This window comes from Haliotis cracherodii, unplaced genomic scaffold, assembly GCF_022045235.1.
Source record: "Haliotis cracherodii isolate W230 unplaced genomic scaffold, xgHalCrac1.p SCAF_13, whole genome shotgun sequence".
Lineage (NCBI taxonomy): Eukaryota > Metazoa > Mollusca > Gastropoda > Lepetellida > Haliotidae > Haliotis > Haliotis cracherodii.
In genome coordinates, this window is record NW_027266268.1 from 5483607 (window position 1) to 5505707 (window position 22101).

Sequence of the window (22101 nt, forward strand, 5' to 3'; positions counted from 1 at the left end):
AGCGGAATAAAACCCACTCACTCACTTCAATAAAACGTCCCCGAAATGCTGTTTTCGACCTTTATCCACGACCAACAGATATCCTGTCAACATATTGCAGAATGTTAATCTATTGTCACTTTTAATAACAACCCCCTGACCCACGGGCATACAACGACAACAGTGTGACACGTGGACCCTCGAAAGTGAGGGGTTACAGCAACAACGCACGTGTGGAAACCGACATATGATAAATAAATGTTTTCGGTGTATTCCTCAACTAACCGATTCAGGAAATTCTGTTTTCCCGGAAACAGTTCATAAACCGAGTAAACAATTCTAGAAAATATTTTTTTAAGTAACAAGAATCCCAACATGATCTCATCACGGCAAAATAGTGGAATATGATGAACACCACATGACAACCGGAAGTAAAAGAAATCATGAATAATTCTTCCTCCGACGCTAATTCCATCTCCAGGCCTATCTAGAGTGACGAGACAACAAACCTTGAGCCTCTCAACCCGGACAGACTGTATTATATAAATCCCGACCTCCACATCGGCAGACATTCAGTTTCAAGTCTTACCAGACCCAACTCGCAACCTCGCGACAACTCGCGGTATCTCCTGTACAGTAGAATAATCAATTACTGTGAGCTGCATCGTCTCGTGCGGCTTCAGTCATGGACCTGTATCAAGGAAGATGGGAACTGCTCCCCGACGAAACAACAGGATTTGAGGAATTCAGCGATGCTATAGGTAAGACTGTTTATAAGACGATTCTAAATTTACCTAAACAGAAAGGCGATGCCACTCACGCGCATACATTAACCCCTGAAGCATGTTTTTATCGATCGCCATTGCCCAAGTCGTGCTGACATTATGGGATCTCAGGCGGACATCCTACGTGGACAATCGACCTGGTTGAGGTCGTGTTGAACTGTATCACATAGATAAATATGTTGCATATCAGCCTCGTGTCAAGAGATATATATAAATTATGATATCAGCTGATATAGAGAGAAGCACGGTTGACCTAGACTGGTTACGAGTCGCGCTAGCGGTAGTGGGTTATCGATCGTTCTTTGGACGAGAGATAAAGCGGGTAATAATGGCTGCTGTGTCGCAGCTGATGTGGTCAATGATGAGGAGAGGGTACTTCTATTACATTGTCAATAATTTGACAGAGCGATGTTTCTTTCATGCCCTGTACACGCACCAGTTCCTTAATCCGCCATACTGTGTTGTATCCGTCACCGCTAGTACTAGAAATGGTTTGTGACCCATTGAATTCTATCAATCGTTGCTTGCATGTTGCATCCAAAACATTTCATAGATGAAAAAAGGTTTGATTCAGTTTATTGCATGGTGTGACTTATTTCAACAATCCCGCGTAAACACAATGCCACACTCTATCCATAACTTGCACGAATCGTTAAAGTATTGTCAGAAGTATAAATGAACTGGCAACAAAACGCGGTATAGTTTACACGTTGCTATGACAATCGTTAAAATGGACATGTGCAAACATCCATAATATATTGCACTCTATCTAATGAGTACTACTGTATAACTCGTTTAAGAAATGTATAGTCCCGATCACGTCATATATACATGATGTGATTTCGACTATGACGTCATATCGATGCGATGTAAGGAGTGAGTGAGTTGGGTTTAACGCCGCTTTGAACAGTATTCCAGTTATATCACGTCGCGTCAGCTCAATATGGGAGGAAAGCCCGAAGTGATGCAGGTCTTAGACGTTTACCACTTCGGTGAAACCCACGAGCACGGGAATGATGCTGACAAACTTAGAAACATTATCGGGGCGAACCGGGAATCGAACCCACAGTTCTAGGTCTCTGGCGTGCCCAAGGGACGTAACCCTGCACAGCGAATTGCGACGCTTTAGGCGACAGGGTCACCCTTTCCCCCGCGATATGAGAAACATTTGCGTGTCTATTAATTTTGGATTTTTTTTATCTGTTATGGGAGTTTATTTTTCGAACTGTTATTTTTGTGTTAAATATTGCTCCAGTTTCTAGGCAGGAAAAGTATCGACAATGATCTGCGGTGTACGATGAATCTGACTTAACTAAAGGTCTGAGTCTTACCCTGGATCTTACAAATATACAAGAGGACATCACATCGAATCCATGATTCGTTGATCCCGAATTCAGACTTGGAACAGTGTCGTTTAGATAATGGGGGTTTCGGTGTATGGGAACCGATGGAGAGTGGAAAGTCGGTGGCTCGATCCGCTGGACGCGTCATACCAAAATATGTTAAAAGATGGTACTTGTTATAACCTTGCCTCGTCATTAATGGGATAAAACAAGGACAGTACGTATACTGTGTCTCAGTATCCATGTTAAACTGCGGTGTATGGCATCTTTGAAGGCTAGCACTATAAAACCGCCATCGTAAAGCAGCCAGACACACACACACACACACACACACACACACACACACACACACGTGCATGCACGTCGTTTTATAAGTGAAATACGTAATCCTCGTCGTTAATCCCCATGTCACACCCACCTGAGGACTGTTATGAGTGAGGGAAAGACTCAGTCGTCTTTGTACAGTGAGTGAGTGATTTGGGTTTAACGCCGCTTTAATCAGTATTCCAGTTATATCACGGCGTGTCAGCTTACTGTTGGTTTCTGGCTTGCCAAAGGGGCGCAACTCTGCACAGCGAATCTTCGTACAGTGTTGTGCCGAGATGTGTTGCTAGGATATGCAGAAGATGCGAGCTGTAATGTCGCTCTTTCTACTTGCATCTCTTTCTCGTCCTCCAATGATCAATATTTATACATCATAAACACAACAGTCAACACTGTGTACACAAACAGAAACTATTAGAGTGGGCTAAAAAGGAACTTTAAAGAAGCCACACTCATATAGGTTTGAAACAAATTCCTGTTTATCAAACAAAATGTCTTATATCTTTACACTAAGAAGTCATCAAACTTGAACTTTGATATGAAAAATCGATTAATTCCCAAAGAAGACGAATGCTATGTTACTAAATACGTGACGTGTTTTCGTAGTCATTTCTGCTGACGTACACAATATATAAATCAATATGTATGTATGTTTGTTGTTTAACGCCACAACATTAATCAATATACACAACTGAGGCATCCCGTTGGCAATAGGTGCCATTCGGTAAAAAACTATAATTATCAGAATATTGTTTTCAATCTTGTCCCACACTCCTTGGAGCTGAAGTTCGGGGGTTCGATCCCCGGCCGCTTCATGCTTAAAGACTATTGAAGATGGCACTTGTTGTTGCCCTGTCTGGCGCTCGGCATTAAGGGGATTTAATAAGGTCTGGTGGCCTTTGAGTCCGAACACTCTGTCTGAGTGAGGTATTCGTGTAAAAAATGAAAACGCACACATACATCATGAATTGACCCGTGAAGATTCCGGGGTAGAATAGGTCTTCAGCAACCCATGCTTGCCGTAAAAGGCGACTATGCTTGTCGTAAGAGGCGACTACCGGGATCGAGTGGTCAGGCTCGCCGACTTGGTTGATGCTTGTCATCGATCCCAATTGCGTGGATCGATGCTCATGATAATAATCAGTGGAGTGTCAGGTCCAGACTCGATTATTTACAGATCGCCGTCATGTAGCTGGAATATTGCTGAGTGCGGCGTCAAACAACCAACCAACATCATGAATTGCGTTGTAGAATACATTGAAAGTGCAATTTCCCCAACTTAAAATAACTCTAAATAAAATGCGAAACCGGACCCAACGTTTACTTAAATAGAGATAAGGACATTTTAGGATCAGGCCAATTTTGACGTTGGTCGGTGATGAGAGACACACCGCGCAGAAACATGTGTCCCGCTGAAGGAGTGACATGCTCCCGACGAGATTAACCAGCAGGTTTCACTTTTTGTTTTGCAAAACAATAACGCTGTCACGTACAGCTACATCAGAAGCGTCAAACAAACATACCTCACACGTGTCTTTTAACTTCGAGATCAATTGCAATATACAGTTTAGCTAAACCTTACTATAAATGAATGAATAATATAACCGCCGGCCAAAAGATCACTCTAGTTTAAAAGCTATCCGTCTATCTATCTTTAAAAAAGATAGATTCATGGAGTAAAATATATTAAAAAAGATCAAAATCTCAACGGAATTAAAAATGCAAGTCATACAGCATCCGATATTGACATGACAGTTTCTCGAATTGGGGTGAGGTAACAAAAACATGCCTACAACGTAATTGTTAAAGGATATTAACACCTCACAACACAACTCACTCATGTTTTCCTGATGCTGATTAATAGAGCTGGCTAGACTTTAATTATAAATTAGTTGTTTTCATAAAATATATATTAATTATTTTATGTATATTCCACAGTGCAGGACGAGATGTTTCGGTCTGCTCACATTCCGCAGATGACACTATGCTTATTCTCACCTCATATGTCAGAGGGATACAGCACATCGATCCCAACGGCCCACTTCTCATTATTATAAATGGATTGTCGTGTCGTGCTTCATGGAAATTAGCATTGTTTGTGTTCGTTTGAGGTTAGCCATATCATGTGGAGAGGTCAGCTTGAATGTCAGGTGATGTGTCGGGAAACTACCACGCCATACTGGTGGTTGGAGTATCTATAGGACTGAAAGTTGGTCGTGCACATACACATAGAATGGACCCGTGAAGATCCAGGATAGAATAGGTCTTCAGCAACCCATGCTTGCCGTAAAAGGCGACTATGCTTGTCGTACGAGGCGACTAACGGGATCGGGTGGTCAGGCTCGCTGACTTGGTTGATGCTTGTCATCGATCCCAATCCCAATTTAGCAAAATGCAACATGGACAGACTTACCATAGTCTAAGGGCTAAGATTGTTTTGTTGAACGAGGCCTGAAGCGACTTAAGCTGTAGGATTGTCGTATCACCCATATTGTATCATAGACTTGCGATTAATATGATTGCAACCTTTTAAGAAAGCGATCACCTATGTTTGCCTAAAAGACGACTATACGTATCGTAAAAGGATCGGGTGGTCAGGCTCGTTGACTTGGTTGATGCATGTCATCGTATCCCAGTTGCGAGGATCGATGCTCATGATGTCAAGCACTGGATTGTCTGATCCAGACTCGATTATTTACAGACCGCCGTCATATAGATATGATATTGCTGAGTGTGGCGTTAAACAACAAACAAACAAACACATAGAATGTCACCGTTGTCGAGAGGGGTAAAATAAATATGTCTTCTTGCGTTTCCCATAAACCTTTTCCACGTTGTCTGGAATGACATTACCAAACGCATACCCAAACATATATATTTGGTGATAGAAGGAACGTTTAAAAGAATCTTGTAGTGGCCGCTTGCACGCTAGTTGCAGCAAATATACCGTCAGGGTAGCGAATGTGTGAACGCTGGGGAGGAACATGACAATTAATCATTAAAGGGGCATTACTCTGATGGATGAATCGATAATCCGGATATTTAATAATCTGGTTATTGGATAATCGCCCCGAATTCACTGTAAACGCTACCACCCGGATTAACGGGGATTCTTTTTATGTGGGTCGGGTGGTCAGGCTCGGGTACTGGTTGATTGCGTGTCATCGTACCCCGACGGCGTGAGGCGTTGTTCATACTATCAATCACTGGTTTGTCTGACTCGACTATTTGTAGGCTGCCTTCGTGTAGCTATGTATTCCATCAGCAAGTTGCATTCCTGTAGAGGTCAATGTTTACCCTTCTTCAGGATGTCCTAAGCAAGGTCGTGAGACGTTCAAGAAGTTGATATACGTGGTGGAGTACACGAAAGGCGGCGACAGCTGGACGGCAAAGGCGGAGGTTAAGGGGTTCGGCGAGCCTAAGGAGTACTCGTGGACGCCGGGGGTGGAGTTTGAGTACGAGGGACTCGATGGTATGAAGATGAAGGTACGTATCTATCTGTTAGGGGATGCATTCGTCGCCAATTGCGCCTCTCCGTAGGATTCAGCAATGTGTGTGTGTTTTTGTTTTTTTCCGTTTTTGCATATGCCTTTATAAGTCGTATTCTTAACCAAAGATACCATTTTATTTGTATATTTAGCACACTTGAGTCGCATTATGGCTGAAATAATGCCGATGCGACTTTAAGTTTTAACTCACTCACGAGCATACTTGACTGAACGTGAAGTAAACTTATGTCGCGGCCCGCTTCTTTTGGTGACTGCCATGCACCTTCTCCACAGAAATCAATGGACCAATGAAGCTGAAACTTGTCACCACCAGCCTGATACCCTCATTTGCCTGATACAACAGCCATATTGCAAAACAACTGCTCATTACCATTATTTAGCCATTTGTGTTTAAAATGGAATTATATTTGGTATAAGTTTAGTTAGCAGTGATATTATTCGAGATATTATAAATTTTGACCTTGCTTCGACCATAGTATTGTGTCCTTACTCTTAAATTTTCTCAAAACGCATAATTGGTTCTGTATATTATCAAATCCTCTAAAATTGCCAGACTTTGGCATGTTTCGTCTTATGATATATGACTTCATAACTTGTCTAATCATCAGTACTTTTATTATTATTATCATTATCATTATTATTATTATTATTATTATTCAGAACATATTTGAATATCAGCTTAATGTGGGATGAACGCCCGAAATGATGATGGTTTTCGACGTTTGCCACTTTGTTGAAATCCAAGAGCACATGTATGGTGTTGACCATCTTTTAATGTCGTTTGGTAAGACTCAGACAGGGAATCGAACTCAGGAACTACCACTCACCGGGCTGACGCTCCATCCACTACACCAGGGAGACGGTTCTGTCATGTAGGAGATCACATACCAGGACATGAGTTTCTAATTCACTTTGTTACAGAGCACGATCACATGGGACGGAAGTGCATGTCAGGAGAAACACGCCTCTGATGCTGGAGAGTGGGCCTCGGTCAGGACTGTGGAGGGAGATTTAATGACAGTGGTCAGTTACCTAGAATGATTCAATGTCAACTTAACAGTAGCTCCTGTCCCATTAATATGCTCCCATACCTTTACAGACAGACCACTAGTGAATATCCGGGTTAAAATGTATCTTCAGCAACCCGTGTTTGTTTTATGAGGCAACTAATAGCATCGGGTGGTCAGGTTCGCTGACTTGGTTGATACATGTCATCGTATCCCAATTGCGTTGAGCGATGATCATGATGTCACTGGTTTGTCTGGTCCAGATTATTTATAGACCGCCGTAACGATGGAGATCTCCCAAACAACATTTTTGGGGAAAGCGTTGATTTCTTTAGTTTCTGAAAATGAAGAGATTCTCTGGGCTCTCTAATATACACTGAACCTAATTAAAAACTTCACAATCCTAATTTTTTATCATTTTGACCAATTATCATTGTGGGCCCTTATTGTGTATTTAAACAGTAATGGCCACGTATTGTCTTAAGATAACACCTGTTTTTGTGCAGGTGAATCGATCAAAATCATGTGCACAGCACTATAGTGGCAAAAGTGTTTTTTCACGTGCAACTGGTCACGTGGCCATAATACCGCACGTGTTTTTCAGCCATACTTGTTAGCAGTCATTAACAAAAACAGAAAAACACAAGAAAACAAAAGTCTTTACGGCCATTTGTCATGCCACGCCTTTCAAATGTGCAACGTAAACGTGCCATCGGCATGTTGCAGACGGGAACGTCCGTAGCTGAAGTCGCAAGGACGATGGGTTATAGTCGACGGACTGTTTATGATTTACAGACGTGTCTACAGCAAACGGGTACCACCGCTGATCGCCCTCGGCCAGGTCGACCACGTGTGACGTCACATGCAGAGGATCGTCAGATTGTCTTACGTCACCTCCGTAACCGATTTTTGGCGGCTACATCAACCAGAAATGAACTGTTTAGGGGTAGACTGAGTGCGCAAACTGTTCGAAACCGTCTGAGAACTGCTCACCTTCAAGCACGACGGTCATTCTGCGGGCCGATTCTGACTCAATTACACAGACGTTGGCGTCAATTGTGGGCACAGGGACACTTACGATGGACTCAGAGAAATCGGAATCAAGTCGTCTTCAGTGATGAATCCGGATTTAATCTTCGATTTGCTAATGGTAGGGCGAGGGTGTGGAGGCGCCGTCATGAACGTTACGCCCAGTGTTGTGTACAGGAAGTTGACATATTTCGAGGCGGAAGTGTCATGGTGTGGGGTGCTTTCTGTGACAATGCACGTTCCAGGCTTCTTGTCATCCGTGGCAACCTCAACGCTGCTGCTTACCGCGACCAGGTACTGGCACCAGAACTTCTGCCTTTTATGGCAGCACATGGACCGGGTTTGATCTTCCAACACGACAATGCCAGACCCCACACAGCAATATTGACAAGGAATGTCCTTCAGAATGCGGGAAACAACGTCAATGTCTCCCGACCTCAATCCAATCGAACACGTCTGGGATGCTCTTGGCACTCTCCAGAACCAACCACAGAATTTGCAAGATCTTGGCACCATTTTGCAGCAACAATGGCGTCGTCTTCCAAATCATGTGTTCACAAGCATCACAAGGTAAATGCGGAGGCGTTGTGTGGCAGTTGTCAACGCACAAGGTGGTCATACACACTATTGAACTTGTGTGTCATCAGATTCTCGTGCTTGGGAACAAATTATGGTTACCACCGTTAATTAAAATCCTTCTTTGGACATTAATGATTAAAAATTACATTCTCTGATACATTTGTCCGTTGTATATCATATATGGGATTACTTTTAAAAATGTGAAGTTTTTAATTTGACTTAGTATATCGTAATGAAACTTACAGCATTTTGCAGCATTTTCACGAGTAGGTCAACTGACCATTATCATACTCTGGACTATGACACGTGGTCAGCTGATACTGGCACGTGTAAGATGCGCAACTCTGAACAACGAGCTACACGTCTCAGTCTTCTTGACCGACCTCGTCTCTTTATGACAGTGCATTGTGGCGCAATGATTGTTGTGTGAGTCAGAGCACTGTTGATGAAGATAACTTAAGAATTGAAATCAATGTTTTTTAAAAGATAGACCGTAGAATTGGTTCCCAGTTACCTGAGACCTTTAGTTTGCCTTAAGAGGCCACTAAAACTGATGGGTCGTCGTCCCTGGTAACGTCAGCTGATTGCGTGTCATCGTGACCCTATGGTGTGGATCCTTGATCATGCTTTCGATGATGAGTTGGTCTGTCGCAGACTCGCCTTGATATATACAGTAAACTACGGTTATAACGAACACGCTTATAACGAACTGACAGATATAACGAACTTACTTTTTTGGTCCCGACTTTTTGCTGTAGTTATGCTGTATATATGCTTATAACGAACTACGGTTATAACGAACTAAAATTAGTAGTCCCTTTGAGTTCGTTATAACCGTAGTTTACTGTAGCTTGAACTGGATGACTGTGCAATTAAAAACCCACTGTTAATAGATAACATATATGTATACAACAGGATGCATTAACTTTTTTCAGTAAACAGTTATTTCTTTTCAGACATCGGAAAGCAAAGGAGCGTCAATGGTTCAGAAGTTTAAACGTGCCTGATGTCAGTGGGACCTCCAAGCCACCATGAAACCATTGCCGGTCGCCATTTTGGAAATGGTATCATGGGTACCTGACGTCAGTTTGAAAAATACGCGACTGTGATTGCCTGACAATGCGCATGCGCAATGCGGTATAGGTGTACGCTTCATATGCAATTGTTGCCATGACTACTGTCAGTGTATGATTTGACGAGCAAGAGATACATTTTCTGAGTGCAATACTATTATGAGCGATATCAAACTTTTATCAATTTATCTTTTTCATTTTTTATTGACATGAAATAAAATTATAATAATATTGACACTAGGTTCGACAATTTTCTTTCGATCATTTATCACTTATTTCTTCATGTTTATTTTTCACCTGACATGAAATTAAATATATATAACAATAACGATAATAGGTTCCGGCAATTTTCTTTCATTTTACATCGATATTATATATAATGTGACAAAATAGAAATAAAATCATTTATGATTGAAAATCCATTGTCCATAAACGCTTTTGTCCGGGATCATTTTGTAGGGGTCACTTGCTTTTAAAAACATTTTCTTGAAATTTCAAGATATCAAGTTGAAATTTCAAGAAGCTATTTTGTAATTTCAAGACACATACGTTGCATTTTCCAGTTAAAATCTAAAAAATGAAACTTATTATTTGCAATTTCACGATCCTTATTTTGAAATTTCAGCTTAGTGTGTATCTTGAAATTGCAAATTTACAGTATCTTGAGATTTCAACTTATTTTCTTGAAATTCCAGGAAAAACACAAACAAAAATGGCCCTAAAAGGCATCCGTACATTTGTAAAATGTGGCGACAAAGCAATGTGAATGCACTTGAGTTATAGCGATATGGTCATGTCTATTTTAGAGTCTTAGCCCAGAAAATGTTTGAAAAGGGGGTTGAACGCTATAAGGTCATATTGTAAGAATACTTTACTTGTGACACAAGTTAAGTCTGAACAAACAGACAGCTATTTAACGTGACTGCAAAAGGAAAGTAGCCGTGCATAAGCTAAGTAACCAGGGGTCGACCCACTCGCCCTGCATCTGTGACAAGGATAGTCTTGTCGAGACGTTGTTTACCATCAACATCAAAGAACGGTCGACTATAGTCTGTATGTGACAAGTTCGCAATTTGTGTCTGAGTGTGGTATTCATGTACCCTGCACAAGTCCGGACAAGTACAAGCAGCCACATCTATACTGGTCTTCAGAGGTTTACAAGTAGGTCTGCAGATGCCTTCAGATAGGTCTTCAGATAGTGTTCATGGGTCTTCAGACGTTTTCAGATAGGTCTTCACAGGTCTTCAGAGGTGTTCAGATAGGTCATCAGAGGTCTTCAGATAGGTATTCAGATACCTTTAGATAGGTCTTCAGAGAGGTGTTCATGGGTCTTCAGAGGTCTTCAAATAGGTCATCAGAGGTCTTCAGATAGGTATTCAGATGCCTTTAGATAGGTCTTCAGATAAGTGTTCATGGGTCTTCAGACGTTTTCACATAGGTCATCAGAGGTCTTCAGACAGGTCATCAGAGGTCTTCAGATAGGTATTAAGATGCCTTTAGATAGGTCTCCGGATAGGTCTTCATGTGTCTTCATAAGTTTTCAGATTGGTCTTCACAGGTCTTCAGAGGTGTTCAGAAAGATCTTCAGGTGTCTTCAGGTGTCATCAGATGTCTTCAGATGCTTTCAGATAGGTCTTCATAGGTCTTCAGATAGGCATTACGCCTGTTGACCTATCCGTTTCATTGAGAATAAATATTGTTTAAAACATTTCACCTCACCTCTCGCCAGCATGTCTGGTTCATCCGCTTCTCAGCTGTACTTCTACCCCGTACGAAATGAAATAGTGGGCTAATTAGCCATGTCAAATATTTGAGCAATATTCCAGTAATATCACGGCGGGGGACACCAGATATGCGCTTCGCACTCACGTTGGAATAGAACTCCGTGGCGTAATACTGAACTTAAGCCCAATGTAAACAAATTATTGACCTCCACCACCATTTGGGTTTGGGGAATGTTATCCCGAGCATTTGCAATGAAACAGCTTCATGAGTGAACTTATTTGTAACCTGTGATGGTGTGTATTTAGTTAATCCTTAATATGTACTCACTCTTTATGAGAACAAAAAGAAAATGATAAGTGGTGAGGTTTTTATTGATGAACTGAAATCACATAGTTGGATACACTCGTTCTCTGAGGTCAGATCGGGGGATGATTAACACCCGTGACTCACAGGTGTTCATTTAAGTTAGGAGTATGGTTTTACGCCGCCTTTAGCAATATTCCAGCAATATCCCGGCGGGGAACACCAGAAATGGGCTTAACACCTCCTCTTCTTTCTAAGCTACAGTCCCAACTTGTCACATATAGACTACAGCAGTCGTTAGTGACGCATTCACCCTAATCCCCACAAGCCTGCTGGGTGAGTAGGGCGAACCCATTAACCCGCTCTCAAAAGGTTTAAGTTAACTCGACGATTTAAATTGATGATAAGACAAGCTGAATCTTGTAGGATAATATGTCAAATTGAAGTGTCTTAGATGCTGCATTTCGTGAGATAAACTGTCAAATTAAGGTTTATCAGCTTTTGCATTTAGTGCATTAAACTGTTCAATTGAACTTTCTTAGCTGCTGCTTTTAGTAAGATAAACTGTCAAATTGAAGTGTCTTATCTGTGTGGACGTATCGTGTTGATATACACGATTATCGACATGAATGTGAGTATAGACGGATGTGATCACGTGACCTGCTCAATATACCCCCTGGTGGTGAGATGTATGCTATGAATGTCACGCTTGGTATGGTGTAATATCTGTAATATAACTCGCGTCTTATATATCCGCCCTCTTTACGCTGAAGACATACAAGGGAGACAATCGCATTTGACTTGACCATGAATGTTGTTTTGTCTAGTGTATTCCTGTTAATCACCAATACTGTGTTCGACCCCCTAAATTCAATTTACAGATTATTGAAAATATGTAAGAATTAATATTTGTTTGATAATGTAGAATATGATTATTATAAGACCATTATTTTTCGGTTAAATTATGGATTGATATTTTATTCTCATTATTTTATTTTCTGTAGTTGGTTCAGGAGAACAGCAATCCAATATCAATATTCATTATCGATTTACAAGCGATAATAGGTTTTACTTTTGTTCTCTATCACTGGTTGTGAATGTTCGAATCAAAATGTCCATATACATGTGGTGCAAGTGATGCATGATATACATGTATCAGGAATCGATTTTATATTTTTGTTTTTATTTTGACTTGTTTCGAACCAGAAGTTTATAACGTGCCCAAATGTAACAGTTTGGAATGTTACGGAGAGTAGTACCTTACATAAAGAGTGCGTTGTTTTCTAGAAAAGCGATCCTATGTTAAAAGATGTATTGTACTTTGTTATTCAGTATGCAGTATCATTGACACGATATACCAACCCATGTACTTTATAACAGCTATTTCACTGTGTCGTAAATAAAACGGTGGAAATTAATAAACTATGAGTTTGGACGTGAAAATGCTTTTGTGTTTTAATTAAACAAACAACGATCAATGTCAAACGAACGAAAGGTTCTTTTATCATTGAAGGCAGAGTACAGTACGGTTAACGTTCCTGCCGACCACGGATCCGATTCTTTGATTCCAACCCACGATCAGCGGATCAAGGCACTGCCAAGCGAGGCAACTCCACACAGACTGATACTGAAAAGGACTTGATTGTTTCCAGATGACGTGCATTTACCAGCTTGCATCATATCTGAAGCAATCGGGTTATGCCGATGTTTACTGGAATCAAATCTGTGTTTACTGAGATATACGACATGTACGTGCATCTTATCTGTGAGAGATTTACAGTATACGTGCATTATATTAATTGTGTTTACTGAGATATACGACATGTACGTGCATCTGATCTGTGAGAGATTTACAGTATACGTGAATTATATTAATTGTGTTTACTGAGATATACGACATGTTGGTGCATCTGATCTGTGAGAGATTTACAGTATACGTGAATTATATTAATTGTGTTTACTGAGATATACGACATGTTGGTGCATCTGATCTGTGAGAGATTTACAGTATACGTGAATTATATTGATTGTGTTTACTGAGATATACGACATGTTGGTGCATCTGATCTGTGAGGGATTTACAGTATACGTGAATTATATTGATTGTGTTTACTGAGATATACGACATGTTGGTGCATCTGATCTGTGAGGGATTTACAGTATACGTGCATTATATTATTTGTGTTTACTGAGATATACGACATGTACGTGCATCTGATCTGTGAGAGATTTACAGTATACGTGAATTATATTAATTGTGTTTACTGAGATATATGACATGTTGGTGCATCTGATCTGTGAGAGATTTACAGTATACGTGAATTATATTAATTGTGTTTACTGAGATATACGACATGTACGTGCATCTGATCTGTGAGAGATTTACAGTATACGTGAATTATATTAATTGTGTTTACTGAGATATACGACATGTACGTGCATCTGATCTGTGAGAGATTTACAGTGTACGTGCATTATATTCATTGTGTTTACTGAGATTTAATCCACAGTGTGCCTACATTAAATCTTTATTTCCTATGATATACAAGGATGTATCTGAATCGGCCCTGTTGTTACCGGGATACGTGAATGAGACATATGTTTATCGTAATATATAGCGGCGTGCCTGCATCAGATTCGTTTCATACGTATACCCTGGGATTCGTGCATTAAATCTGTGTTTACTGAAATGTTGGTTGTTTGGTTGGTTGTTTAACGCCGCACTCAGCAATATTCCAGCTATATGACGGCGGTCTGTAAATAATCGAGTCTGGACCAGACAATCCGGTGATTGATATCATGAGCATCGATCAACACAATTGAGATGGATGACATGCATCAACCAAGTCAGCGAGCCTGACCACCCGATCCCGTTAGTCGCCTTTTACGACAAGCATAGTCACCTTTTACGGCAAGCATGGGTTGCTGAAGACCTATTCTAATCCTGAATCTTCTTTACTGATATGTTCCAAGCATTGCGTGCAACATATGTGTACTGAATATATAGTGGTAAATGCAAATAAATACAACGGTTTGCAGCCACCAATGCAGACTATGTGACATATGTTATGTTATACTGAATTTTGACGTATATTACGCTATGAAGTAATATAAGTTATAATACGTAAAACGTTGACAATATATTTATTATCTTCAGCAGAAGTTTCCTAGCGGGAATGGTTATGGTAATCATAAAATCGCATGTCCAGAACTGAACCAGGGTTATCAGCGCGAGTGTACTTCCAAACTCTTACTCGACATCCACGTTGTAGGATGTCGTGCCACACTAATGCTCCGTGATCCGGGTTAGAATTGGTCTTCAACAACCCATGCCTGTCGTAAGAGACGACACACGGGATAGGGTAGTCAGGCTCGCTGACTTGGTTGATGCATGTCATCGTACCCCAATAGCGTAGTTCGATGCTCATGACCAGACTCGATTATTTACAGACATGTAGCTGGAATATTGATAAACAACTAACAAACAAACAACAGCATGCACGCTCTCCCACAATTACGCTCAGTGAAATGGCAGCGCAGCTTTCTCAAATTTCATAGGTAAAATATGTAATGTTGAACGAGTCAGTGAATTTGGTTTCAAGACTCGTTGAACAGTTGTTCAGTTATATCACGCGTTAAAAAGTGAACCAGGTGTTAGACTTTTACAATTAAGATAAATCTTACGCACACGAAGTGCTGACAAACCTACAAGGGAGGCAACTCTACACAGCGAATTGTGCGCATTCAGATGACTGGCTTGTAGCATGAATAAATGCATACAGAAACACTGTAAAAAAGTATATTCGAAAGTTTGTACTATTAAACAAAATAGCCACAAAAATCAAATTAAAGTGTTCTGTGTATATAGGTGTGAGATAATCAGACACAACAATGTCATTTTAACACAGCCATCATTTTTTGTCATGTCATGCGGGGAGCTAATTTACCGCTAAAATCGAGTTTAATTTTTTTAGATGCGGTAACCGCATCTCTGTGTAGCGACAATTAAGTCAATATCAAAATCGTTTATGGGGAGCAGCTCCCCTCCCCCCTCTCTTTTGAAAACCAAATGTAGTATTAATAAAATCGGTAGAATTATGTGAGGGAGGATATTGATATTTTGGACCCCTCCATTTTATAAATACTGGATCCGTCCTTGCTATGCATGTCGGAACAACCCCGCGTGCCGACATATCTGTGCGATACACAATCGAAGCCACCTATCTTCAATCTCGAGGCTGCCGAGATATTTGAGAAAGACATTGTTCGAAACATTGACGCGGTAATTGGTAAAATCTGTAACGTGTTACCTTACCCGTACCCGAGCAAATATTTGTCTCTTATGACAATTGTCGCGGTATAAACAAGGTACCCGATCCCTTTATCTTTCTTGACATTTCGCTAAATGGGCAGTGTTAAATTGCAGGCGGAAACGTACCAGGATTGTCTGTTAGGTTTATTATCAGAGTCATAGTTGGTTCGTGAAGCGTGAAATTACCAAGCTCACACGCCGGGGTAACGCTAACACCGTTGTATGAGTCAACTATGTTCCAGATACATTACACTGCATTAAAGAAACATTACACATTTGAGTTCTGGAAACCCAATTGGGCAGATTGTCTCCTCCCTGTGATTGTTCTCGATCGACGCTATTACGTATTGATAATTCATTTGTACAGGGGATGTGCAGGGCAGGGTTTTGGGGTGTTTGGGGTGGATTTGTATCATATTTTGCCGACCCTCCCATTTTATGTAACATCTTTTTATGCCCTTAACTTTGTTTGTCCTTTCTCTTGGACATTTGTTCAAGACTGACTCCCCTTAATCTCATTGTCTCCCCCCCCCCCTCCCCCCTCCCCCCTCCCCCTCCCCAACTAATTTTAATGTCCAGTTCCTCAACATAGTTTGTTAATGTTTTCTCTCATGGGAAATGTATAAATTAAGTTTGGAAACCTTAACATTTAAATCATTGTGCCAATGAGCGTTCTAACTAGTCTGCTGGTACCTCAAAATTCCTTAGTTTGACACACATACAAAGTTCTAACTGCAAATCACGCGTATTTCAGCAAATGTTGTGTCATATATTAAGAAAACTGTAATTTCCTTTTTTGTCAATGTCTTTTTGACTAACTGGAACGGGTGGTCAGCCTCGCTGACTTGGTTGATGCATTTCATCGTATCCCATTTGCGTAGATCGATGCTCATGATATCAATGACTGGAGTATTATACAGAATCGATTATTCACAATGCGCCGTCATATAACTGGAAAACTCCTGAGTGCGGAATAAATAAATAAAAAACTCCGGTCATTTTGCCTATCCGATCGTCATTTCGGCTTTGGTCATTTGCTTTATAAGAAGACCGCCTCCGTGGTCTTGTGGTAGAGCGTCCGCCCGGAGAGCTGAAGGTCCGGGGTTCGATCCTCGACCGCGTCATACCGAAAGACGTTAAAAGGTGATACTTGTTGTTACCCTGTCTGGCGCTCGGCATTAAGGGGATAAAACAAGGACTGATCGGCTCGGAGTCAGTATACTGTGTCTGAGTAGGATATTCATGTTAAACTGCGGCATGGTATCTCAGTCATGAGCTAGCACTATAAATCGGCATCAGTCCTGACTAGTACAAGCAGCCACACACACACGTGCATGCACGTCGCTATATAAGTGCAAGAATCTTGGACGCGACGTTAAACCTCACCTTTATAAGAAGTACCAGATACCTATTTTTCGCAATTATACAGACGTTGTCAATTACAATTCATCTTACATCAAGAAAAGCTTCAGATACTACAAGGGGGGCAGTCGTCTACGGTGCCACAAGTTTAAGGTCGTGGGCCGGGTTTAGCCTGATAATCATTCTTGGTACCTAGTTTCCAAAACTCATTTGAAGTTAATTTGCATAGTTGAAGCTGTTTTTACTTTGTTGAGATTCATTTGTCGAGTGTTTAATAAAGCTACTACATCATTATGAGAGACACATAGAAACAAAACGAGGGCAAATCTAGGACTAGAAATATACTGGGAGAGTCTGGGATTCGAACTACGATTACAGGGTTCTGGCACAACTAAGGGAGGCGACTCTGCTTAGTAAATTGCGATGGCTGCTATCCTGTTTAACTCCTTCCCTACTGCCCGTGTCTTGCAACCGCGACAGTAGACTTATCTTGATGACACGACGACGTCACTGTATCCAAAAGTGACGTCAATGGCGTCAACAGTTTAGGTCACTAGTTTGGGTCATCAGTCACCCAGTGATGGTAAACAATGCGCATATCAATGTTGACGGATGTATGCTAACAGGCGGGTGACGAGAACGATGCAGATTTGCAACGAATCATCGATTGAAAAGGCATGGAGACCTAAAAAACGCGTGACCAAAAACGTCACCTTCCTGCACATGCCACCACTGTTATACCATCAGTTCCGACTTACGTGAAGCAAAATCAAATTTGGAGTGAGTGAGTTAAGATTTATAGTTACATCAGCAATATTTGAGCCATATCGTGACTAATCAAATTTTGAAATTGACTGTCCCATTTAAAACATAGAGGGTATGACACAGTCGCAGGTGGATATGCCACAGTAAATCCAGGCGGGTATGACAATTTCCAGACTTGGCCTGGAGTTCGTACTTAGTGTACTTAGTGTACCATTATTATTGGGGAATGTACTTAAACGAATACATTATGTTGTTTTAATATTTTATTTCATACATCTGTTTTACAGTTTCGACGTAGTTGCCAAGGTAATAATAATAATAATAAAAATAATATCAAAGGACAATATCCAACATTTGTGACATTACAGATCTTACTTAAAAGATTTACATGTAAAACAATATATTGACTCATGGTTATAACGAATTCAATTCAGTTTGTTAATTCGTTACCTGTATAGTTTGAATTGAAGATGAATAGGCAAAAACCACTGGGGACTTTTGGCATAGTTCGTAATGACCGGGGCCGAATGACAATCACCTGGATGTAAGGTTCTATATGTATACCACAGAGAAACGTCGTCTGATCTATGTGTTTCAAAATACTGACCTTGCTATTTGCAGTTCACAGTTTCATTGAATTATTTTAGCCAATCGTCAGTATTGAGCTAGTGCTTTGCTTGATGTAATGGGCGGTAGAACTAATGTGGGCCTCCTCTTTAGCACAAATGGATTGTTATCCGTGTCTGACGAGGATATGATCTCCTTAATAAAACGTTTATCACTAGTATCAAGGTCAATTAATTTGTCCTTGACTTTCAGCTCCGGAAGTGGAGTAACCTTGACCTTTTGTATTTTGCCCTTGACATCCATCTGATTAGAAGCATCGCCCCTTGTTTCTGCACCTGCGTTGTCCACAGCACCAGGCTTTCCGGCACGTCTCGTCATCTTCTTATTCTCCATGTCCTCGATACGTTTTCGAAAGAATTCCTCAACCTTCCCATTCATGGCGTCTGTATCTAAAATGGCGCCGCTATCAACACTGTCCTGCAGCAGTTTCTGCACCTTCTGCAGCCGTCTGACTTTAGGATGCTTGGACGCAATATAGGACTCCACGTCGCGGGACATCGAGTGGAGGCTGGCTCCGTCGTACCTCCCAAACATCCCTCCATCAGTCCTCCTTCTCCTCATCTCCAGGCATTTCTGTAAAACCTTCTGTCTCACCAAGGCTCTCCGGACTGTCATGGCGTTCTTCACATACTTGAACGACGTTTCGTACTTCTCGCGAGACAAGCAGCTCTCGTAAACGTCAGTCTTTGTTTTGAGAATGTCGTTAATGATACACACAAATTTTCGGTGTCGGTCTTCCAGTCTCCTGACCTGTCCATACCGTCCTTCGTCCATCGTGAAATCAAAATATTCCACACAGATCTTAAAAACGTTCCCCGTAAAATAACGTTGAAAATTGACTGTCTCGACGGAAATCTGCAAGTCGTAATCTAGTCACACGTCTGCTGCCTATGCACTAGGTGTTTTCGATCCTCCCGAATGTTCTGAAATTATTGAAAAAAATGAATTAAATTAAATCTTATCTAAACACATTTATCAGGTTTAATAATACGTAACTAGATTCTTACTCCCGCGTTTTTTCTTGAAGCTTGAACCACTCACCACTCAATCGAACAGGTGCACGTTCAGCAATGAATTCTTGCCCTGACTAGTCAGTTAATACAGTGACGGTCGTGTATAGTGTGGTACATTGTCATTAGCGTCAACAAAAGACCCCCTATAAGTAGTGGTTGACCCTTCTGTCAACAATAATAACGTGTACCGGTTTGTTTTCCGGCCTCCGGGTGTATGCCGTAATAAAAATATTCTGCGCATGCGTAAGCACTTTATGTCAAATCTCATCAACAAATAACACCATTAAAAGTTCAAATCAACCGATGCATATATTCCCTGAATGGGAAATGTACATTTTACCTGAATATTCCGCTGGCAGGTTGCCAATTAGCGAGACCGCGTCGTCTGCACTTGTCGTCTGCCCTGCATGTGTCAATGAGCAGATGTTATCAGACGTCAAAGAAGAATAAAACCTCAATGACACACACTCGTGCCATTCTAGGGGGTCTTAAAACTGTAAAAAAAAATACCCTCATTTGCCGTCATAGCCCAACCCCGAGTCTTTGAAAAAGATGAACTTAAATTTCCGTCATGGTAAATAATTTATGTGCTGCATTCTTGACATTTCGCGGACAGAAAGCTTTGGAAATTTTCTAATCTCTAATTAATAATTATAACCCTAAGGTTATAACGTACTTGCTACCGAAAAATAATTTCCTAACGCCATTGTGTGGATATTTCTGGACTAACTGTATTGAATTTAACGCAGGGATTCTGGTTGTATAAATGTGTAGGAACGGTGACAGAACATGAGTACAGTCAAATCGTTCATTCGGTTCTCTTACAAACCCCATATCTTAATACAACGGTCATCCCCATTCTTTTCTCATTGCCTTCATCTCTTGGAAGAGACTTGAGGAGTCTTTCAATACTCGCGGGTTCCCATGCAAAACATAAGTTTAGTTCTGGGACTATCTGTTCGTCTAATCGTCAGTTGACGAAAGACAAAAGAACTTGGTTGCTATATATAATCCCTATGTATGAAACGTTACAGAATACGGCAATTTAAGTAAATCAGTAATACCCATTGGAGCACTTTGTTTCACCATGTATAATGTAAACTGCATTTATCAAAAGGATCTACTTGGTGTAACATGACTTGTATACAGCTGAATATTTACACGATTCAACTCTTCGTACTAAAATGATATCGATTACATGATTTATTCATAAACACTATTTGACATTCCACAAATGATTTGACGTCAAAGGAAAGACAGTTCCGCGACAGAGGGATCAGCTGTGTCTACAGGCAATGGCGGAACTCCCTAGCAAGACAACAACTCATTTAAACGTGCTTGTCAGGTGACCTCAATGACCGCTGTGACGTAGAGCTTGATATACAAGGGTATCCTGCTGTATATATATGGTATGATATATCGGTTGTATATCGTCCTCCTTGAGTGTGGGTTTCACGGGGGTGAGTGAGGCTGTCACGGCTGTTTACGTGTCTCTATGGTCGTGTGATTGTGGAGGCAGTATATAAAGCTTGTCTTTGTCTGGATCACAGGAGACATATTCAATATCACAATGGGTAATATAAACATTCTCAAGAGTCCGTTTGACGCAATAAAACCTAACATCTGCCTTTAAGGGACTGAACATTAATAAAAAAATATTCGTTGTGTGCGTGTGTGTGTATGTTTGTGTGTGTATGTGTGGGTGTCTTTGTGTGTATGTGTGCACGTGCATGTTCATGCGCAGCGATCATTTGGATGTTTGCGTGTGTGTTGGGAGCAGGATAGTCACACAACAGGGTTTTGTAATCTGTTAATCTGAACAACCCGCAATGATTGTTTAGCTTTAGTAAATAATGCTTACGACGGCTTTGTTAAAATCAAAGTCTACCCACCGCGAATATGCTGCTAACAGGAATGGCGCAAAACGTTGCAAGACATTTTAATGTTCATCGAAACACAATATCATCTCTTTGAAGACAGCATCTACAGCAGGGCGACACGCATGACCTGCCACGGGCCAGTCGTCCACGTGTGGCGTCACGTCAACAAGACAACCATATTCGGTTGGTGCATCTACTGAATCGCTAAAAAATGCTACATTTACAGCTCGGACAACACCTGGGTTAGGACCAATCAGTGGCACGTCATCGTCAGACACGCCAAGATTAGTGGAGACAGCAATTGAGGTTTAGAAGACATGACAGGGATTAGGTGTCATTTGGACAGCTCTGATGGTCGTCATCACCTTTTGAGGGAGCAAAACATTGATGTAATGTCATGGTCGGTTGTTTCTATGGGTCTCTCCACCACATGTATGGGATGAGATGGTTCGACGTCTATGACAGGACCAGAACCAGCCGGTACCG

The 22101-nt window shown here is 41.0% G+C and overlaps 2 protein-coding genes across 2 annotated transcripts; one reads left to right on the plus strand and one right to left on the minus strand.

Annotated features, from left to right (window-relative positions):
• The first annotated feature begins 449 nt into the window (after positions 1 to 449).
• On the plus strand, positions 450 to 13089 carry LOC139459535 (fatty acid-binding protein-like). Its single transcript, XM_071241066.1, has 4 exons — positions 450 to 740; positions 5739 to 5917; positions 6862 to 6963; positions 9512 to 13089. The coding sequence occupies exons 1-4, from the start codon at positions 665 to 667 to the stop codon at positions 9560 to 9562; spliced, it is 408 nt and encodes a 135-aa protein (XP_071097167.1). The 5' UTR covers positions 450 to 664; the 3' UTR covers positions 9563 to 13089.
• Positions 13090 to 18465: 5376 nt separating this feature from the next.
• Positions 18466 to 19509, minus strand: LOC139458785 (uncharacterized). Its single transcript, XM_071240202.1, has one exon. It carries the CDS (start codon positions 19494 to 19496, stop codon positions 18750 to 18752), a length of 747 nt encoding a protein of 248 aa, XP_071096303.1. The 5' UTR covers positions 19497 to 19509; the 3' UTR covers positions 18466 to 18749.
• Positions 19510 to 22101: the final 2592 nt, after the last annotated feature.

Coding starts and splice junctions, on each gene's coding strand:
- LOC139459535 (XM_071241066.1), top strand. CDS start 665: ATGGACCTGTATCAAGGAAGATGGGAACTGCTCCCCGACGAAACAACA. Junction 741..5,738: donor GGAATTCAGCGATGCTATAG/GTAAGACTGTTT, acceptor ACCCTTCTTCAG/GATGTCCTAAGCAAGGTCGT. Junction 5,918..6,861: donor TCGATGGTATGAAGATGAAG/GTACGTATCTAT, acceptor ACTTTGTTACAG/AGCACGATCACATGGGACGG.
- LOC139458785 (XM_071240202.1), bottom strand. CDS start 19,496: ATGGACGAAGGACGGTATGGACAGGTCAGGAGACTGGAAGACCGACAC.